At 44.3% G+C, this 22,513-nt stretch overlaps 1 protein-coding gene and 1 long non-coding RNA gene across 4 annotated transcripts; both read left to right on the top strand.

The window, feature by feature from the left end:
• Positions 1 to 491: 491 nt before the first annotated feature.
• On the top strand, positions 492 to 4,034 carry TCF24 (transcription factor 24). The gene is made up of 2 exons (XM_066578994.1): positions 492 to 929; positions 3,921 to 4,034. Exons 1-2 carry the CDS (start codon positions 492 to 494, stop codon positions 4,032 to 4,034), a joined length of 552 nt encoding a protein of 183 aa, XP_066435091.1.
• Positions 4,035 to 11,336: 7,302 nt separating this feature from the next.
• LOC136578300 (uncharacterized) lies at positions 11,337 to 21,344 on the top strand. 3 transcript variants are annotated; one of them, XR_010786620.1, is made up of 6 exons: positions 11,337 to 11,358; positions 14,181 to 14,238; positions 17,821 to 17,855; positions 18,551 to 18,585; positions 20,089 to 20,123; positions 21,007 to 21,344. It is a non-coding gene; the product is annotated as an uncharacterized lncRNA (long non-coding RNA). The 3 variants fall into 3 exon arrangements; XR_010786619.1 differs by lacking the exon at positions 11,337 to 11,358 and adding an exon at positions 11,533 to 11,554; XR_010786621.1 differs by lacking the exons at positions 11,337 to 11,358; positions 14,181 to 14,238 and adding an exon at positions 15,238 to 16,103.
• The last annotated feature ends 1,169 nt before the right edge of the window (positions 21,345 to 22,513 follow it).

Below are 22,513 nucleotides of genomic sequence, written 5' to 3' on the forward strand. Positions count from 1 at the left end.
ATATATGGGATTCTATAGAGTTCATGCCATCATAGCAGGACCAACAGGGCTGCCGGAATGCTAGTAGTTACTACCGCAGATAGATGCTTAGATGGGACGTTAGAGCTCCGTTTTAGAACAACGGATCTCTGACTCTTAACTACCATTCACTATATACACACGTGTATATATATCTTTATATAGAGATATGTATATATAATACACATGCAGTATATAGATGCGGAAAAGGAGTCAGTGTCCTCCATACTAGTTGATTCTAGCTTTTATATATCTCAAAGGGTTGCTCCAAAAACAGTGTAACGAACATAAAGAAGGTCAAATGTAATGAAAAGCATGTGTTTTGAAGAATATATATATATATATGTATATATATATATATATATATATATATATTTAAGTATACAGTATATGCTTGGCAGAGAGCATCAGTATATTTTGAACAAGGCATAACTTTTTCTTTAACTTTGATTCTTGCAGAATTCAGTGCAGCTATGGTGGAGAAAGTCCAGCACCCTCTTGTGACCAGTCTTGTGCACAGCAGAGAAGAATCGCCAGTGAACTCCGAGAAAGGCTTACATCCTTCCTTGGAGAAAGGAAAATTAGAGGGAGAAAAGGCTGGAGGAAGTAGCATGGGAGGTCGTCCAGCTGCTGCCAATGCTGCCCGTGAGAGAAATCGGGTACAAACTCTGCGACATGCTTTCCTAGAGCTACAGAGGACATTACCTTCTGTGCCTCCAGATACAAAACTCTCCAAATTGGATGTTCTCATACTTGCCACCACCTACATTGCACATCTTACCCGTAGTCTCCAGGATGAAGATGAAAACAGTCACAGCCATCAGTCCACATCTCCCAGTAACTCTGGCAGTGGCAGTCCAGACCTTCTAGGAACTCTGCACAGTGGGGATGGATACTTACATCCTGTCAAGGTATAGGATTATGTCTAATCCTTAATCATAAATGACCTCGTTTTGTAGCATTTTTTGTCTCTTTTTCTGTTATATTTTACTGCCATTTAAATGGCAAAAAATACACAAAAGCAAAACAGTCTAAATGCCCCGAAAATATCATGTGTGAACAAAACTGGAACCAAAAGGAGACTATTTTGGCTTATATTTGGTCATTACATTCTATGAGTACATCCGTGTACACATCTGCAATTTGTTGCAGTTTTGTTGTTTTTGTATGTATTTGCTCCTATTATAGGTATTTCTACAAACCCCCTTCACTTATTTTGAACACATTTCTGCAACAATAACCTTACACACATAATCCTACTAATATAATACAGATAAAAAAATAAAAAATTGAATTTATAATAGTTTGATATTGAAACTGAGAAAGTGTGGAAATAAGTTACTTATTTCATAGGAAAATAATTTATTAGGGGCTATTTCTATGACCGTATGCGTAAAATGCTGCGTGGATCATGCAACGTTTTACAGCCATTTGAGCTGGCTATCGCTGCGTATGACAGCGATTGTGCACCGCGCATGACAGCGTATCTCACGCACTCTGTCATGCGCAGCGTGACTAATTTCTTTTCTTTTTTTAATAAATTCCCCGTCTCAGCAGCGTTGTATATTCCATGCTGCACATATGTAATGTATTGTGCATGTACAGCGTTTATTATGCAACTCATAGAGGACAATACATGGTAAAATATATGCTGTGTTCTTTTTGGCGCCTCTTACACACAATGAATATTTGTAAGTGTGAATGTGTCAATGTACTTTCATTGACTCCATTCACTGCGTATTACACGTGCGTAATACGTGGTGAAATTACATTTGTGGGAATGAGCCCTAAAGCTTGGAAGTATCACACAATAGCTGCCACATCTTTATTGTTTTCAATGTGCCAAAACAAACAGCAAAGTGTAGACGACAGAAAACATAACTGTATGCTGCACTATTTCATACTTCCCATATCCATTCCTGATAAAGTGTGTGACAGACTGAACTCTACCAGATACATGTCAGCACTTATCAGAAAAAGCAAATTGGAATATGTAATGATGACTTTAATAAGTAATGATATGTGCAGTTTATACATGGTTAGCATCTGCAATACAGTGGGAGCAAGGATGATGTGTTGAGTGGATTCTCAATGACCCTTCAATTCCAATGAAGAAAAAACTATTAGGAAGAAAATCTACATACAGTGTAATTTTATTAAAGGAATTATAAATTTACACGCTCATTTACACGCAAAGACAAACTTTCAAACGATTGAAAGATTGACAGTTTAGTGATCATTTTGCATAAAGTACTAATGGGCACTAATGCCCATTAGCACTTTATCAGCTTCATTTACATGTAAATGAGCCTCCATCAGCTGTTTGAAAATCCCAGCATGTGGTCTGGACTTTGCACTCAGCTGTATTGTCTTCACAAGCTGTCTGCTGAATACAATGTAATGGTCCCTGCTGTCTCACTCCGGCTGAAGGATGGATTTTATCCTCACCTAAAAATCATCGTTAAGCCGAAGAGTGAAAAATGGCAGCGTTTACACGTAACGATTATCGCTCAGAAGACATCGTTTTAACAAATTTTGAGCAATAATCGTTGCATGTAAATGGGGCTTTGGTCCCTCAGTGCCCCAGGATCTATATTTACATCAATGGGGCACAGGGTTCATACATAGTGGGCGCCGACTGTCTTTGACAGCTGATACCCACCTGCAATAGCTGCTGATTGCAGCTAACACTTTAAATGCCGCTGTTAAATCTGACAGTGGCATTTTAATGCATTGATCAGTGTTCAGGGCTCCCAAATGCGCCCCTTGCGATGAGATTGCAAGGAACCGTTTGGTTGTAATGGCAGCTGGGGGCTTTTGGGGCCTGTGGCACTTCTTGATAGAATGCCTTTCAGAACTTAAAGGCATTTTCCAGGGAAATACTATTGATGAGCTATCATTAGAATAGGTCATCAATAGTTGATCGGCTGGGGTCTGTTGACCGGGACCCCGACCGATCAGCTGAGCGGCCGCATGCTGTCAGCGCTGCAAATACAAATAGGTACACAGAAGCCTCCGCGCCGAGTTTTGTGTAGCGGCCGACATTTGTAGCTGCAGTTACAAGTGCCGGCCACTACATGGGAGGTTGGTGCGGAGATTTCTGCTCCAAATACACAGAGGTCCGAGTGGATTTTAATGACAGCTGTGCCTGCAGTTATAAACGCTGACCACTACACAGAGGTCGGCGTTGAGGTTTCTGCTTCGACTTCTGTGCATTTGCGGCGCTGACAGCATGCATCAGCTCAGCTGATCGGTTGGGGTCCCGATCGACAGACCCCAGCCGATCAACTATTAATGACCTATCCTGATGATAGGTTATCAATAGTATTTCCCTGGAAAACCTTTTTAATTACGAGGTCAAGTCCCCTTAGGGTACTAAAAAAAAGTAAAAATAAGTTACAAAAAATTATTATTGTATATAACAAAGGAAATTAATCGGTAGCTAGGGCCAGTTTGTAAAATAAAAAAGCTGTAAAATAAAAAGAACTATTACATTTGCCTTCTGCATCTTGCTCACTTGAACTCTCTCGCCTGCTCCTCAACGATCTCTGCATCCTGGCCACCAGGGATCACATGTTATATAGACATGTGACTATTTAAGTCAAACCCAGGCTGCAATGGTTGCATGGGCAGAGATAACATCCCTGGACACCAAGAGACTGGCGAAGGAGCTGACAAGATTCTTCATTGGAATGAAGAGATGATGTAGAAGGTGAACATTCATTTTTTTGCCGCAATCGGCAGTGGTAAATCTGTTGTGGATTTGCTGCTGCAGAATTCCCAGTAGTAAATTTGCAGTATGTGAAAATAGCCTTTCATTTCTAGAGCCACTGAGGCTGAGCACACTTACAGTCCATAAAAACACCAAGAGCTTTAACAGTTTGTACTCTTTTTTCCCCTAGAAATGGCCCATGAGGTCTAGACTCTATATTGGAGCCAGTGGGCAGTTCCTCCACCAGTCTTCAGGATCAGAGGGCCTGGACCAAGAGGAGAATGTCCAAAGATCAGAATGCTGAGGCTGGGACTTGTCACTTTGCTGAAAAGTTATCTGTTAACTGCCTGTCAACATCTGTGTTTGGAAATCTCTGCATGAATCACATTCTGCCTCAAAGACTGTTTCAAACTGAAGAACATAACGTACATGGTGTCATATACCTGGACTATACAAGCTCAACAAATGAATGAAAGAAGCACAAACGGCAGATGTAAATGCCTCTGTGGGAGAGTTAATCTATTCATATAAGTTGGGTCTGTTTAGAAAATATATTATAGAGGCAACTTTACACTTGAACACACTTGCTGCAATTTCTAAAGCAAGATTAACTATACTACTACCGCAATAATGCTTCGTGTTCATAATCAGATATCAGTCAGGTTCAGTTATATTCATCGACCAAGTAGGGATAGACAGTAAGGTATGTTCACATATGTCCAGACCTGCGGTCTCTTTTCCCTCTGGCAAATTGATGACTATTCCCATAGTCAGTTTTGTGACAACTGTTGTGAAGGAACGTCTTTTCAAGCCAGAAGAGAAACATTGTATGCAGCACCTCTGTCCAGTAATGGCAGGTTCACAAGAACTAAGTGACTGCCAGATCCATGTCAGATTTTTCTGACGTAGACCTGACAGTTTACTCTGTGGCAAAACTCTGAGGCTAAACTTCAGAATTCTGCCCCAGAGTTTCTTGCAGATCCATATGCAGAGTTAGTCCCAGTCAATGGGGCAAATCTGCATGTGGCCGCATGAGGGGTATTTTGCACAGAAAGTGTTTCAATAATTGATAGGCCAATTCTTTTTTTTCGCTAATGGATTTCAGAATCCACGTGTGGAAACATTTGTGCAGGCCGCCAGGCACTTGTCAAGCCAGCAGAGGATCTTTTGCTAGTGATGGAGATTAGAATCCCCGCCTCCAGCAAGAGATTTCTCTGATTGGCTGAGCACCGCTGCGTGACAGCCCGCTCAGCCATTCACAGCCTGCACTGGATGCTCCAATCACAGCCAGCGCTGGATGCTCCAATGAATGGCTGTGATTGGAGTATCCAGCGCTGGCTGTGATTGGCTGAGCGGGCGGTCACTCACCGTTGCTCAGCCAATCAGAGCAATCTCTTGCTGGAGGCGGAGATTTCTAATCTCTGTCGTTAGCAAAAGATCCTCTGCCGGCTTGACAAGAGCCTGGCAGCCTACACGGAGGTCCGGAGAGTCACTGAGTTTAAAAACACTGTGTTTCTCCAAACACCTGTGTGAGGGAGGCCTAAGGCCGCCTGCACATGTGCCCGCAGCAGAATCCGGCTCTGACCCCGGCCTGCGACCCCGCGTATCTTTTCTGTATTGCAGATTTCAATTGTGGATGGGCTTCGGGACGGACGGCTTCCATTGACTTCAACGGAGTCTGCACAAAAATAGAACATGCTGCAATTTTAAATCCGCTTGCGGAAATCGCAATCCGCTCATGTGAGCAGACATGCGAATGTTCTGCTTTTATAATGTGTGTGGAATACAGCGGATCACCGTCGCGGGTGACGATTGTGTATTCCACAATTCAAATCCGGTCATGTGCAGCCAGCCGAAATCTGCAGCAAAATTCTGCAATGTGAAGGAAGCCTTACAGATGTTGGACCAGTGCATGAAGTGCACAACATTTTTATCAGTTGTGCTTGGATCAAGCAAAAAAAAAAAAACGGGTTAGACGCAGCAGTCATATGTAAAGCACGGTGTTCTTTCACTATGGTAAACAGTGTTTTTTTAAACAAAAAACGCTGTGTTTGAAGCCAGCCTTACAAGGTTTTGCCATCAGGCACAACCCCTTTAAAAACGGCGTACCTGGGGCAGCTAAATTTGCAAGGGGAAGTTGCGGCCAGCCAGACATTTTCCGTGCAGCGACCTGTAATACAACGACGGCACAACGTCCTTCAGAAAGGAAGCTGCACTTAGAAAGTGGCTCTCCATTCTGGGTCATAGAAGGGGAACCCGCTCTATGACATTCATGTGCCAGAAAAGCTACAGCGTTATCATATTAGAGCCATATTCGACAATGTGAGACCCGGCAGCTCTGCCAGTCTTAGCAATTCTTGCAGTATGTTTCTCCTTAACATCTTTACATTTCTTGAACTATCACACCTTTACATATGTATATAGAAAAGGCATTGAAAGAAACTTCTACTTATCGTGTTGTAAAGTGACCTATAGGCTTCTGTCCCCCAAGTCTCCTGTGTAAAAGATGTGAAATAATAGTAATCTATGTGTAAATTTCAATATTGTGGACGTCCACGTTTATAGGTGCCATACCGCTTGTCCGTGACGCACTCCCCTACTCCTACTGCTATGTAAATCTTCTTGAGAAGCTTTTGGCATTATTTACATTATGCTTTTAAGGAATTTCGTATATTTAAGAGAATTGCATTGCCATGCTTGGCTGGAAGGCCATGCTCTTTCAGTGAAAACATTTGCACTAAATGCATGTGACAAAAGGCAAACAGTTCACCATGTTAAGTGGGCTGTCAGATCATGGACAATAGTCCTCATTGACTGAAAGGGATTCTCAGTCACTGGGAGGTTCGATTCATTATAGGAAATATGTGAAAAAAATTCTATTGTTGTAAAGCTGTTAAATCCTGTATCAGGACACATGTTCCCACTAGATATGCTGTTGACAAGTGGATTGAAAGCAACCTATGTTTAACTGCATTTACGAAAGTTGAACCTTGAGTTAACTCAATCACTCCCATAGAGGACTGGGTTTTGGATTTGATTAATACCAATAAATGATTACTCAGGAAAGATTGTTGTATCATTAATTGAATAGTTTGTTCCACCAGGACAAATGTTGTCTATATGCCCTATAGGCATTTGGATGTCATTCAGGAGGTCCCCTCCCTAAGGCAAATTGGGAAATTAAAAATAAAGTGATATGTGGCCACTGTGCCTCCTTCCTAGGGCTCAGTCAGACGGCGTTTTTATGTGCGTACGTTACCTGCGTTTGTGATCCACATGTATTAAGAACCAATGGTGTTCAATGGCAGCGGTCATATGCCCGATATTTACCTGTACACAAAAATGTGCAACGGTAAATATAGGGCAGCAGATTTTAAAACGCAGGTAACTGCTGCATCCGTCTTTTTTGGATGTGAAACACCTGAATGCTGTCACATTCAGGGGTTTCACCTTGTGCTCAATGAGGCCGTCAGCAGCAGCGCCGACCCCATTGAGAACATACAGTGAAGATCGCGATTCTCTGGCACAGCTGTGGCACAGGAGCGCGATGTTCTCCCATTGAATTCGGCACTCGGCCTTAATGGGCTCCTGTCAATGTCCCCTCTGACGGTCACCGTTGTTCCCTTGAGTCGGCCGAGGACAGTGACAGCGGCTGAGCAACTGTGGCGGAGCTGGGAGGGGTGAAGGCAGGGCTACGGCGCCGGCCACACTGACACCTGAGGGTATGCAAGTGTCAGCGGGGGACCTTGACACAGCCGCCGTCGGAAGTGGCCCACCCAGCGGAGGAGTACGTTACAGCAGCTCTGGCAGCCAGTGTTACAGCGGGGGAAGGGAGCGGACAACATCGATGGACTGCGAGACGGAGGACCACGCTGCACAGTGCCGGTGGGGGTGATTGTGAGCAGCGGGGCACTTGCCACGCGTAGCACTGCACACATAATCCATGATCCATGGAACGACAGCGGGGTCTAAATAGCCAGATGTCAACAGGGGGGGGGGGGGGGGGGGGTTTCACCAACTGTGAGCAGTAAAGTGGTATTATTGTATGTGGGCAGCTGATCCGGGGGGGGGGGGGGGGGGGGGGGCGTTAGTTGTGACCATGCATCTTGTCTCCACCCCCTAGTTCCAGTGGCATCAAGATACAATAATACCTGTTATTGGTATTATCTGGTGTGTCTTAGGAGATTTACTCCTATGAGGACAGTAGTCGCGTCATATTTGGGATATTTACATAGTCAGACCATGGTTGCCAAGTCTTAAGGAAGCCCTCTATAGAATCATCTGTCATAGCAGGCAGCTTTTCACAGATCATCATTTTGGAGATTCTTGTTATGATGGGGTAAGGGATGGTTTCAACCACTGGGATGTAGTTCCGACCGGGTATGCAGCAAGGAACTACTGCTATGTAGTTCCTTGCTGCATACCCGGTCGGTTTGTCTTCCAGCAGGCAAACTGAGGGGGTGAGGGAGAAGGTCTGGCCCCAAACTCTCGAAACTCTTTTTTTTTTTCAAACGTAGCATGTTCTAGGTGAAAAAACACCAAAACATTTTTGGGCGCATTTTTATTTTGTATTATTTTGTGCAGCCAGATGTTACAGTAAAGACATTTTCCAGGACCTTTTTTCATTAATGACTTAACCTCAAGCTCATAGTGGATCTGGGATACAGCCGATCAGCAGCGGTGCTGGGTGTCGGAGCCCCGCCAATCAGCTGTTGCAAGAGCCGCTGTGTGCCGGGAATAGCACAACTTTGTACACTGTGCAGCAGGCCAGATTAGTCCTGTAATCTCAGCCCTATTCACTGTGTCAGCCACCAAGGAGTGTATCCGTGTGCTGAAAGAAAAGAGAGCCTGAAGAAAACTGTAGGCATCAGTCCAGAAAAGGCAGCTGTGATACAGTCTGCTGTATGCTGATGTTGGAACCTGCAGTGAGAGAACATAGCGAAGGCTTCAGTAACATCACTGGAAGGCGAAAATCGCGGCGATTATCTCGAAGCGATGCGGTGTCGCCTGTGTGAAGGAGGCCTAAAGGTTAAGCTCCCTTTTAAGAGTCTGCTCCCAAAATTACTATCAACCAGGCAGTGGCTAAGCTAGAGGTGAGCATGCGGGGCATGTGCCCTGGGTGCAGTGAGCATGGATGGCTGGGGGGACGCAGACCTCTTAGTCCAGCCCATCTACCGTAGAAGTGTCATACATACAAAGCTGTCCATCAAGCACATGCAGCTCCCCTTGGATAGCCACAGAGCCAGAAGAGCAACATGGACTGCTGCCTCACAGTTGACATTCAATGCAATTCCCTCTGCACCAGAATATCAAAACAGCTGATCACTTAGGCACCCACCTGACACATAGAATGCCCAGTAGGTTCAATAAAACAGCTGATCGGCACAGCACCTACTCACCACATACAGCACCTTCCCAGCAGCAACCATCTGTTTTATTGACCTGACAGGGCGCTCTACATGTTGGGTGGGTGCCATGGCGATCAGCTGTTTTGATATTCTGGTGCAGAGGGAATTGTATTAGGTTGGGACTGATGGGCCATGCTTCATGTTGCTTGTTGTTTCTCTATGTGCTGTGCTGAGGGTCTGTTTGTGCGGAGCAAACGCCACAATCAGGTGCCCCATTCAACTGGCGCAAAAAGGACTATGTCACCCAATACCCATGAAGCTGCGGCCAGTACTAGTCCAGCTTTGTGTGCCAAGGTCGGCTCTCTGACATTGACTTTGGTGGAAGGGTAGTTTGGTCTTCACAGCAGGAGACATGGTCAATGAAGCACAGCACAGCTTTCTGACAAGATGGAGATGAGCAAGTGACAGACATTCTAGATTTGGAGGATGGTCATTTTTGGCCACATTACTTAAATTGGTTGGAGGGTTAAAGTGCTTGTGGAAGTGGCAAGTATTTGTGTAGCCAGACTCCTATATAAAGTGATAACTGTGATACTTAAAGGGGTATTCTATTTCCGCCAATTATTCCAAAAATGGTTATAGTCATTCCAAGTGCCATGGCCACCTGTAGCCCGGATTATTGAAAGAGCAAAACTAGCTCTTCGATGCTGTTACTGTAACTCCCATGGAAGTGAATGTAAGTTACAGAAACAGGGCTTATTCACACGAGCGTGAAACGGCCGGCCAATTTACGCTGCCATGTGCTGCACAGAGCGGTGTATTAGTCGCTGCTAACCTCCCTCCCACCTCCTGCAGCTGTCACCGGCTCCCACAGGATTGAGGAAAAAAGGAAATTCCACCATAGTTTTTTGGATTTAATTTTTACAGCGCGTTCAGCAAGCAGAAGAAAGAACTGCGCTAACATTGTTCTCTAGGTCAGCGCGATTTGGGCATTTTTGTACACGAAAAAAACACTTTCTTTTTAAAGGAGATGTCCCGCGCCGAAACTGTTTTTTTTTTTTTTTAAACCCCCCCCCCCCGTTCGGCGCGAGACAACCCCGATGCAGGGGTTAAAAAACCCACCCGCACAGCGCTTACCTGAATCCCGGCGGTCCGGCGTCTTCATACTCACCTGCTGAAGATGGCCGCCGGGATCCTCTGTCTTCATGGACCGCAGGGCTTCTGTGCGGTCCATTGCCGATTCCAGCCTCCTGATTGGCTGGAATCGGCACGTGACGGGGCGGAGCTACACGGAGCTACACGGAGCCCCATAGAGAAGAGGAGAAGACCCGGACTGCGCAAGCGCGGCTAATTTGGCCATCGGAGGGCGAAAATTAGTCGGCACCATGGAGACGAGGACGCCAGCAACGGAGCAGGTAAGTATAAAACTTTTTATAACTTCTGTATGGCTCATAATTAATGCACAATGTACATTACAAAGTGCATTATTATGGCCATACAGAAGTGTATAGACCCACTTGCTGCCTCGGGACAACCCCTTTAAGATTAGCTTTCGGCCTCCTGCACACGGGCGGAATTTCCGCCCGTGCCCGCTGCCATTAGATAATGCAATCCTATGCAGACAGCCGCGATTTGACTGCGTGAAAACTTGTGCGGTAAACAAATCACGGCGTGCGCTATTTCTGTGCGAGCCTCGCACGGCTGACGCTCCGGCTGTGCTCTGGGCATGTGCTGGCTGGGTGGCAGCCGGCACATAGCAGAGCGGAGGAGGAGACGCCAGGAGGAGGTGAGCTGCGGGTCACAGCTTGCATCCCGCTACGAGAATACTTGCAGTGGGATCCGCCGCCGCCGTCTGCAGGAGGCCTTTGTGTCACCACATTCCAAGAGTTAGAAAACTTTTATTTTTCATTCACAGGAGCTCCATGAGGGTTTGTTATGGCAGGTTCAGTTCTAGTCTTCATCTGTTCTATTTTTGGGAACATTTCTTTGTCTGGCATTTCTCTGTGTAGTGGAGAGCAGTGCTGGAGGTGTGCGGATAGAAATGCTCTGGAGGGTGTGTGGTTAAGCTGGCTCCTGATGCTTTCAGCTACAGGGGAGGTCTCTGCAATGTTAGCGGATTTAGCCTCCCAGCCTCCGCTTGTGTCTGTCCCTACCCACATCTCCCACTGGGCTGAGTGTGATGAGCCCAGTACACGTGCCTGCCCCAGGGGTTATGGAGATCGAATGGTGTGCATCCCGGTTGTCTCCTGCTTGCTTCCGCCGGCGGGGGGATGCCTAGCGGTACGTGGTGGTAGTAGTCTCTCCCTCCTCCTCTCTGTCCCACATACAGCCTGCGGAGCACTGCAGCTGGTTTGCCCTTATGAAAGATGGCCGAAGCGAAACCGGCCGCTCTGGTCTCTAAGCAGCTCTATGGTTGCAGTAGATAAAAAGCACGTGGGCGGACACACGCGCTCTTTTAGTGCCGAGCTGTGTGCAGGTAAGACGTGATGGGCAGAAGCTGCTCAGTGTAGCGGCTGTCCCGGCGCTTGTACTGCAGCGGAGGTCACTGAGCTCCATATGGTTAGCATTGTGCTGCGAGTTGTAAACCCCCAGGGCCGTAAATTAACGTAATTCCGGTTTTAGACTCCGGAGACTGAGCCAGTTTTGCTCCGGAAGAGTATACAGGTGGGGTTTGTACAATTGCCGGCACGCTCCTTACATGCTTGTGGTTTGGGCATGTTTGGTGCGGCCAGCTGCATTGCATAGAACAGTTCCCGTGATCCTCTAGTGAAGTGCAGCAGACTGTCTTACTGTTACTGCGCTGCCCTTACTGATCTAGTTGATTACTATGAGCTGCAGCTGCTTGGATCCCACTAGTGTCCTAAATCCATTACCTTGTAGAGGAGGAGTTTTAACCCCTTAAGGCCTCATGTCCACGGGGGAAAATCAAGCCCGTGCGTATTTCTGCTGCGCCTGCGCTATAATGGTCTTGTTTTTTTTTCCATGCGGGAGATCAGTTGAGACACCGCTCCTGCACACGTGAGCCGCATTAAAATGGAGCGTGCTGCGTGTTTTTCCCATGTGAAACCCACAAATCACTTAAAATACTATCCATGGCTATTTAATTGCAGATGGTCAATGCATTCCTATGGGATTCAGATTTGCGGAAATGCTAATTTCCCCATGGACATGAGCCCTAAGGATGCAACAATTTTTTTTGGGGGGGGGGTTCATCTTTACTTTTAAAAAGCTATAATTTTTCCGACAACATGGCTGTATGAGGGCTTGTTTTTTGCGTGACAAGCTGTAGTTTTTATGGGTACCATTTTGATGTACATATGGCTATTTTGATCACTTTTTAAAGAGTCAAAATAAGGAAAATAAGCATTTTGCCTCATTTTAGGTTTTTTTAACGCTTTTTGCTGTGCAGGATAAAAAGGGTGTTCAATTTGTTCAAGTTCACATATTTTGAAAAGTTGCTCTCCTGACTCTAAAAACAATCTCAGTTAAAATTTTGGATGTTTTCATGGTTTGGTGACCTAATGAATCAGAAACAGAAAACAAAATCCACTTAAACAAAATCCTGTTAGTGTAATCCTGCCTGTGCTTTTACTATTACTTTTGGAGCCAGAAACCAGTCCATTGTCAAGTTGACTGTCTTCGCTGCTCAGCATCAAACATGGTGCCAACCACTGACCAACATAAAACCAAAAAATGCAATAAGCAAGGTACCTCTTAAGTGTCCACCATGGTGGACACTTAGGCCTCCCTCACACGGAGTTTGCAAAACGCTGCCTATTCAGCCCAGCTGAAAACGCTGCTCATTCATTTCAATGGGAGACTCAGCTGAAAATGCCCAAAGATAGAACATGCAGCGTTTTTCAAAGCGTTCTCAGCCCTGTGTGAGCCGCCCCATTGAAATGAATGGGAGCCTTGTACAGCTTTTAGAACAGGGCTGAAAACGCTGCTGAAAGCGCCCTGTGTGAGGGAGGCCTTAGGAGGTATCTTGCTTATTGCACTTTTTTCTTAACGTATGAGCCCAATGGGTGATCTCTAGAATATGGGCCAATATTTTCAGTCCCTTTAGCTGGGTGCACTTGATGTCGTCTTGGTATAGACTCTTGCGTTAGTGAGCAGTCATCTGTTGGACATCATGTAAAATGTTCCAAATCAATAGCTTCTGCTTGAAAATCACCATATCCCTGATGTCTTCATAAATCATGTTTGACACTTGGAGTCTGCCAGATGATAAATTGCTTGTCTTAAAGGTCAAGTGGTCAGATTTTCTTTATTCTGTAGGCGACTCTTACCCTAGGTGGCTTTGTCGGTGAAGTTTGTGGATGTGTTAAATGAGCAAAGATGTCCTGAGATGTTACTGTAGTGACAATCCGTAATCCATATTAAACTTGTCACTGCACCTGGACACCATCCAGGGGTCACTTTGTACCTATAGTGCATTCATCATGGTTGACACGCGGCCAAAGATTATAGAGCTGTATGAATTGTGGACTTGTTATGCTCCCTACACCATTATTTGATTTTTCTTTTTATCTATGTCCATAATCATATTGTAATCTATTGACCGTTTTGAGTTGCAATATACAGACTATCTAATTAAGGAAACCAAAACACCCCGGAAAATGAGAACTGTTTGACAGATGTTGATCCACAAGTTGTTGGCGAAGAGGGAAACTGATTGTGCTTTGGCTGTCTGTCCACGGGCGTTGCGGTATCTCGCGGCGGATCTCTGCCGCCCGGAAGCAGGAGCCGGCAAACCGATCCCCGCTGTCAGCCTATCTGACAGGCTGACCACGGAGAATCGCAATGATACTCCACTCATGGACAGGGGGGAAGTGCGCTCCATTGCTATGGAGAGCGTTCACTGCATTCCCTGCGGCCGGATTATTGCCGCAGGGAACGCAATTCAAACCCGCCCGTGGACAGGCAGCCTTAGTCACTAACATGTTGGTAGTCTGGAATGCCACTATTTTGGATTCAGTTATTCAGATGGGATGTAGTTGCCCATCAAGCTGGAAGACAATTCCACCTGATAAACAATGGCATGCCTAATGTTGATAAGTTTATTTGTTTGCATGTTAAAACTGTGATTTTCTTCCTTACAGGCAGTTTGAATCAAGGCGGTATTCCAAGCACAGCATGCTGAGATCATCTTAACATCCGGTGAATGATGTACACTACCCGTTCAAAAGTTTGGGGTCACATTGAAATGTCCTTATTTTTGAAGGAAGAGCACTGTACTTTTCAATGAAGATAACTTTAAACTAGTCCTAACTTTAAACAAATGCACTCTATACATGGCTAATGTGGTAAATGACTATTCTAGCTGCAAATGCCTGGTTTTTTGTGCAAAATCTACAAAGGTGAATAGAGGCCCATTTCCAGCAACTATCACTCCAGTGTTCTAATGGTACAATGTGTTTGCTCATTGGCTCAGAAGGCTAATTGATGATTAGAAAACCCTTGTGCAATCATGTTCACACATCTGAAAACAGTCTAGCTCGTTACAGAAGCTACAAAACTGACCTTCCTGTGAGCAGATTGAGTTTCTGGAGCATCACATTTGTGGGGTCAATTAAACGCTCAAAATGGCCAGAAAAAGAGAACTTTCATCTGAAACTCGACAGTCTATTCTTGTTCTTAGAAAAGAAGGCTATTCCATGCGAGAAATTGCTAAGAAATTGAAGATTTCCTACAACGGTGTGTACTACTCCCTTCAGAGGATAGCACAAACAGGCTCTACCCAGAGTAGAAAAAGAAGTGGGAGGCCGCGTTGCACAACTAAGCAAGAAGATAAGCACATTAGAGTCTCTAGTTTGAGAAACAGACGCCTCACAGGTACCCAACTGGCATCTTCATTAAATAGTACCCGCAAAACACCAGTGTCAACATCTACAGTGAAGAGGCGGCTGCGGGATTTTGGGCTTCGGGGCAGAGTGGCAAAGAAAATGCCATATCTGAGACTGGCCAATAAAAGAAAAAGATAAAGATGGGCAAAAGAACACAGACATTGGACAGAGGAAGACTGGAAAAAAGTGTTGTGGACAGATGAATCCAAGTTTGAGGTGTTTGGATCACAAAGAAGGTTTGTGAGACGCAGAACAAATGAAAAGATGCTGGAAGAATGCCTGACGCCATCTGTTAAGCATGGTGGAGGTAATGGGATGGTCTGGGGTTGCTTTGGTGCTGGTAAAGTGGGAGATTTGTACAGGGTAAAAGGGATTCTGAATAAGGAAGGCTATCACTCCATTTTGCAACGCCATGCCATACCCAGTGGACAGCGCTTGATTGGAACCAATTTCATCCTACAACAGGACAATGACCCTAAAAACACCTCCAAATTGTGCAAGAACTATTTACAGCAGAAGCAGGCAGCTGGTATTCTATCGGTAATGGAGTGGTCAGCGCAGTCACCAGATCTGAACCCCATTGAGCTGTTGTGGGAGCAGCTTGACCGTATGGTACGCCAGAAGTGCCCATCCAACCAATCCAACTTGTGGGAGATGCTTCTAGAAGCGTGGGGTGCAATTTCACAAGCTTACATCAACAAATTAACAGCTAGAATGTCAAAGGTGTGCAATGCTGTAATTGCTGCAAAAGGAGGATTCTTTGACGAAAGCAAAGTTTGATGTAAAAACAATGTTATTTCAAGTACAAATCATTATTTCTAACCTTGTCAATGTCTTGACTCTATTTTCTATTCATTTCACAACGCATGGTGGTGAATAAGTGTACGTGTCATCACAGAAGAGTTCAACCAATGCCACCCAAACAGGCCTCCCATCGCCCACAGTGCAGTTGCCGAATTCCAAGGAACTGCTTCTGTTGCCAATAAATTGAAAGCTGGATGATCAAAAATGGCCACAGATGTAACAAAGCCGGCTCATCTGTCTCAAGATTGTGTGGTATGCCATGCCTTCCTTAAGTGAATTTTGTTGAACCATAAATGGCATCCTTACAAGATTTAGATTGAGGCTCAGTTGGAGGGCGGCAAGCCTGATCTTTGTGCATAAGTCCTCACTGGACAGGTGAGTTTCATGCCCCCTTATTCTGAATGCATTCCTCTTAATCCTCAACATCATGTAGGACATGCCACAGCATTTCAGAATAAAACCTATATAGGCCTGCAATGTCTGTTCTTGTCCTAACTTCATGCTGCCAGCAATATGAACCTAGTGAGAGGTTTGTTTATAATGCAACTTTTAAACTGGTTTTCAGTGCCCTCTGGCATATCTATCTCTTGCATATAGCTCCAGTGGATGCCAGTGCAGAGGCATAGAATGGCATCTGTCACCCATAGGCTTCCACTGTCAAATAAGTGATGCTGTCTGGTATTTTATTTTTTACTGGATGCCTCTGCATGGAATTGTGCAGTTTGCTGTACAACTCTATGGTAGAACCTTTACCAGCTTGGTAGTGGTCAAGTGACTTTTGGCCTGTCAGGTAATTGGGGAAGCCTTTGGTCTGGTTGCTTTCTCAATGCAAGTTGTACACTGCAAATGCAATGTGAACGTAGCCTCATGTGAAACTGGATAAGCCTCAAAACTTTGTTATAGGACAGTCCAGCAAAAAAACACATGGTGAATGTCCATACAATTATGCTTGATGACTAGCATGCGACCCCAAATTTTAAAGGGATCGACTGTTAAAATAAAAGTACCTGGCTTGTCCTCCTGTGGTCATGATTCAGCACTTCAGCCACGCCATGGTTCGGTGTGTGGTGTTGCAGATGATTTCACTGGAAGTCACCTGACTGCTGCAGCGGCACTGCCCGTTCTGACACCAGTGCTCACATCCTGGGTGACATATTAGGAGTTTGGAACAGTGACACTGTAGCCTCTGAATGGCAACAGCTTTCTGGTAGTTCCAGAGATGTCTGTCACAACAGGCACCAGGACCACAGCTGTGGATTGCTGTCGGCAGAGAACGGGAAAGTACTGCTCCTATTGTTTTAACGCTGTGGGCCCTACAGGCGGAATGTTGTCTAACTGGACAAGTTTAAACTTTTGGTGTCATATGCTATTCATCTAACATAATTGTATTAATCCCTTTAAATAGTACCCGTCATGTCTTGCAGGCTCTTTATCGCAGCTTTTCTTGCCATATTGGTGTCCCTCCATCTTTCCCCATACTGTGCCTGTTAGATTTGGCTCCTGATGCTCTTTACTTGTCAATTCTGTCTCCGCAGCTCACTGTCAGAGGGTGACTTCAGATTTGATTGTAAGTGGTTGAAAGTGCCCACTTGACCAATTCATAGCTCTGGGAGCAGAAACTAGTGGGTCCTGGTATGTGGGGTGGAGTAGTGAGGGCTGAGTAGGTAGAGCCACTGTTGCAGAGCCTATGCCACCAGCCCCCTGACTCAATGACATGAAGGGGTCTAGGCTTAATATATTAACATAAAGGTAAGGAAGGACACTTCTGTACACTGTTATTGCTGGCGATGATGATGATTCAAATTGCCGTTTACCCATCAGATGTAATCTGTGGTGATGCTTTTATAAACTGATGCCAGCATGTTTCTGTATAGAAATGTTAGCCTACAAATAAGCAGAGTTATCAAAGTGGCAAGTTCCATGTGGTTTGTATAGGTTGTCCATTGCACAAAAACATGCTTTATGTAGAGGGCAATATTTGTATTACCTGAACGTCTTTCCAGTTGAATGCGTAAGACCACTGCTGTCTATTCCTATAGAATGTGTACAATTCAGCTTGTGAGCTTTAATTATTGTTTGTGTATCTTCACAGCTGCCTTCTGTGGTGACGTGAGAATGGGCATACGGGTAAGTAATAAAACCCATGTTTGGTTTGTTTTCCTCTTGTACTAGTTTGACTTTTACTAAGGTTAAGAAAGTATGGCCCTATATAGTTGCCAAAGTACTAATGGGGCATAGATGGGAAGGAAAAGGCATCAACTCCCATGAGACATGGAGGAGCTTATAATGGGTGCAAACTATTGATGAACCACCGCTCACATGACCACCCTACAAAGAGGGCAGCGGCTACCCAGCTAGTATGTTTCCTGTTCCCATGACGGCAAAGGAAAACAGAATGCCACAATACACAGCCAAAAAAATTCTTTGTTCACATCTGTAATCTGGGGTCTTCACTTGGCATATTAAAAAAAAAAAAAAGCAAGGAAAGACACTTCTGTACACTGTTATTGCTGGCGATGATGATGATGATTCAAATTGCCGTTTACCCATCAGATGTAATCTGTGGTGACTCTTTTATAAACTGATGCCAGCATGTTTCTGTATAGAAATGGCATACAAATAAGCATAGTTATCAATGTGGCAAGTTCTATTTGGTTTGTATAGCTTGTCCATTGCACAAAAACATGCTTTTTATGTAGAGGGCAATATTTTATTACCTGAAGGTCTATCCAGTTGAATGCGTAAGACCACTGCTGTCTATTCCTATAGAATGTGTTCAATTCAGTTTGTGAGCTTAAATTATTGTTTGTGTATCTTTACAGTTGCTTTCTGTGGTGACATGAGAATGGGCATACGGGTAAGTAATTATACCCATGTTTGGTTTTCTCTTGGTATTAGTTTGACACTTAAGGATAAGAAAGTATGGCCCTATATACTTGCCAAAGTACTAATAGGACATAGATGGGAAGGAAAATGCATCAACTCCCATGAGATGAGACATGGAGCTTATATTGGGTGCAAAGTATTGATGAACCACCGCTCACATGACCACCCTATAAAGAGGGCAGCGGCTACCCAGTGCTACACCTGCATATAGCTAAAGCATATAAAGGGTGCCAGGCTGATTGGAATGTGTAATGCTCCATGCAGATCCAAAGCCCACAGTATAAAACTCAGCGGCCTGAACTGCACCCCCTAAGCAATCCACATTGGCACTGACTCCCTGGGTTTCCCCAATGCCCCAAACCATACTGCATGCCACAAAAGATGCTGATAAATGATAACTAACATGCAGGCAGCCAGAGCGTCAAATGGGGGAGTTTTGTAAAATTGACAAACACTGAAAAGCAACCACTCACACCGGTCTACCAGGGAGGGTTGGGACCAGCTGCTTAGCACCAAAACTGCATACAGATAAATAATTCAGGCCGATTAATACGTGTAGCGCACCATACAGGCTTGCAGCCTATTAGTGATGCCGTTTTCAAATTCAGTGGGCTGCCCTGTACCTCAAAGGGGAACCACACTGGCACAGACATCCCAGACTCCCCCAGCATTCAAATTCACACTACTTAATACAAATATAGATAAATACGAGGTATTGGTTAATATTTTTGTCAAAAAATAAAAGCTCACAAGCTCTTGCCAAGGGTCCTCATTTTCCTGCAAGTCCCTACACTAATATATGGGAAAAAAAATCAAAAAAGGGAAAATATATTTAAAAAACACAAAGTATGACTATTTACTTTCCTAAGTACTAATAGCACATAGAAGGGAAGGCAAATGCACCATCTCGCATGAGATGCAGACAGACCAAATGCAACCATGGAGAAGCTTATAACAGGTGCAAAGTACTGATTAACAACCGCTCATATGACCACCCTACAAAGAGGGCAGCTAGTATTAGTTTCCTGTTCCCATGATGGCAAAGGAAAAGAGAATGCCACAATAGAAAGGCAAACAAATCCTTTGTTCACATCTGTAATCTGGGGTCTAGGCTTAATATATTAGGAAGAAAGTAAGGAAGGACACTTCTGTACGTGTTTAATTGCTGGCGATGATGATGATGATTCAAATTGCCGTTTACCCATCAGATGTAATCTGTGATGACGCTTTCATAAACTGATGCCAGCATGTTTCTGTATAGAAATGGCATACAAATAAGCATAGTTATCAAAGTGGCAAGTTCCATGTGGTTTGTATAGGTTGTCCATTGCACAAAAACATGCTTTTATGTAGGGGACAAGATATTTGCATGATCTGGAGGTCTACGCAGTTGAAAGCATAAAAACATTGCTGTAGCTATTCTTGTAGAATTTGTAGTTTAATTTGTAAGCTGTAATTATTTGTATCTTCACAGCTGCCTTCTGTAGTGACGGAAGAATAAGCATTCAGGTAAGTGATTATACCTATGTTTGGTTTACTAGTTTGATTTGTGCTTGGAACTGAAAAAAAACGCACTAAGATTGACAACCTTATACAACTCCTCCTATGGGTGCCTACCCACTACCGTTACGTTTTCACTGCAAAATTTGCAGTGGTTTTTTTTTCTCCAGGTGTCTATGGGACTTGTTAATGTTAAAATCACAACGCGGCAAAATCGCGATTTTTGTCGCATTGCGACTTTAACATTAACAAGTCCCATAGACACCTGGAGAAACCAAAAGGCTGTGAATTTCGCAGTGAAAAGAACTGTAGTGGGCAGGCACCCTAAGGGGGTTAGTGTAAGGTAATATAACTGAAATAATGGCTTTTCTATGTTCCACACCTAAGGGTAGATGCATACAGAGGGAATATAGCTCTTTATTTTGGAGTCACAAGGCCTCCATGCACTGCCATATGGGCACTGTATGTACAGTGAATGTCCCCTAGGATCAATGAACGCCGATTCTTGGGGGAAGACTACATCTGTACATACAAAGTAAGGCGTTTCTCACATTACATTGCTTCTCCAGTACTGTTTATTCCTGGTTTCCACCTTTTATTCAGAAAACTGCATGGGTGGGAGCAGAAACCAGACTGTTCAGTGAGAGGGACCTCTTTGGTCTTCATCTCAGTTTCCATCACTGTCTTTTAAACTAGCGTTTCTCAATGTAAGTGATGTTTGAAAGGACTGGCTGTTTACGACCTGCTCACTCAATGATGATTTATCTTTGCCGTTTACCCATCTGATTGGTAAATGCTGAGGCTTTAAATATCTGAGGAGTGAACACTGTCTAAAAGAAACTTGTATTCACTTTTAAACCTAATGCAGATTCTCTCTTCCTTCTCTCCTAAGGCACAGAATTTGCAAAACTTGAATATAAGTAAAGACTGTCGATTTGGCGGAATGTTATTGAGCTGACGGAGAATACTTCTGCGAGCAAATTCAATTTAAAGGGGATTGTTCCAACAATTCAAAACTCTTCTGTCCTTCCTGGTTGCTGCTGACAGGACGTCTGACAACTGTAGTAAATGACTGGCCACAGCAATGACCTTCTATAGCCAGCGATTGGCTGCAACATGCACATGTCCTGGTCAACAGCAACCAGGAGAGACAGTGGCTGTGAAGCAAATTTAAGTGGTCAGAAAACCACTAATTCTAATGTTTATTGAAATAAATATTTGTGAAATATTCTTGAATTGTAGACTTTTTTTTTTTTTTTTTTTACAATGTAGATCATTTTCAAATGGCCATGTGAGAAATTATTGGAAATATTTTTGTATTGCAGGTAAAATGACAACTTGGATAAGGTGCTGTGGGTATTGCAGGTGGCAAGCATAAACAAAGTTTGTGTTGGTTTATAGTTTTATAAAACATGCAAAAACTTGCAAACAGGTCCCAACACCCATACAGGTGGTAGAATTGCATAAAGTACACTAATGCATAAAATACAAACAAGTCACACCAAGTTACATCTGGTTTAACTATCTCTGAATTCAGAAATATGAGCTTAAAGAGGTTGTCTCGCGCCGAAACGTTGTTTTTTTTTTTGCATAGGTCCCCCGTTCGGCGCAGGACAAACCCAAGGGATGTGTTAAAATAATAAAAAAAAATATTACTTACCCGAATCCCCGCTCTGCGACTTCTTCCTACTTCTTCCTTCTCCAAGATGGCCGCCGGGATATTCACCCACGATGCACCGCGGGTCTTCTTCCATGGTGCACCGTGGGCTCTGTGCGGTCCATTGCCGATTCCAGCCTCCTGATTGGCTGGAATCTGCACACGGGGCGGAGCCTGAACGCCACTCGTGTCCGGACCGACCAGAATGAGAAGACCCTTCTGCGCAAGCGCGTCTAAAAAAGCAAGAAGACCCAGAAATTAGACGGAGCCATGGAGACGAGGACGCCAGCAACGGAGCAGGTAAGTGAATAACTTCTGTATGGCTCATATTTAATGCACGATGTATATTACAAAGTGCATTAATATGGCCATACAGAAGTGCTGAACCCCACTTGCTTTCGTGAGACAACCCCTTTAAGTTGTAGAAACTGTAATGTCAGGCACACAGAAGTGAATTGGAGTATTCCACAACTCAGTGTTATGTGCTGTGAGCTATCCTCATCTGACCCTGTTTGCAGCTGTCTGCTACCTTGGACTGTAACACTGGGTGAAACCTTCCAGATGTATCATATATACGGCTGCTAAAGCTGAAGAAAACGCAGTAGGGAATGTGATCAAGCAGCTTGTTCTGATAGTTCCCTATTTCCTCTGAACTGCTATAGCAGAGATATGGTGGCCATCTTTGTGGGACCGCTGCATAGGCAAGGTAGCCAATTTATCAAATCTGCATGTTGTGATGATC

The sequence above is a fragment of the Eleutherodactylus coqui genome, chromosome 9 (assembly GCF_035609145.1).
Source record: "Eleutherodactylus coqui strain aEleCoq1 chromosome 9, aEleCoq1.hap1, whole genome shotgun sequence".
Taxonomy (NCBI): domain Eukaryota; kingdom Metazoa; phylum Chordata; class Amphibia; order Anura; family Eleutherodactylidae; genus Eleutherodactylus; species Eleutherodactylus coqui.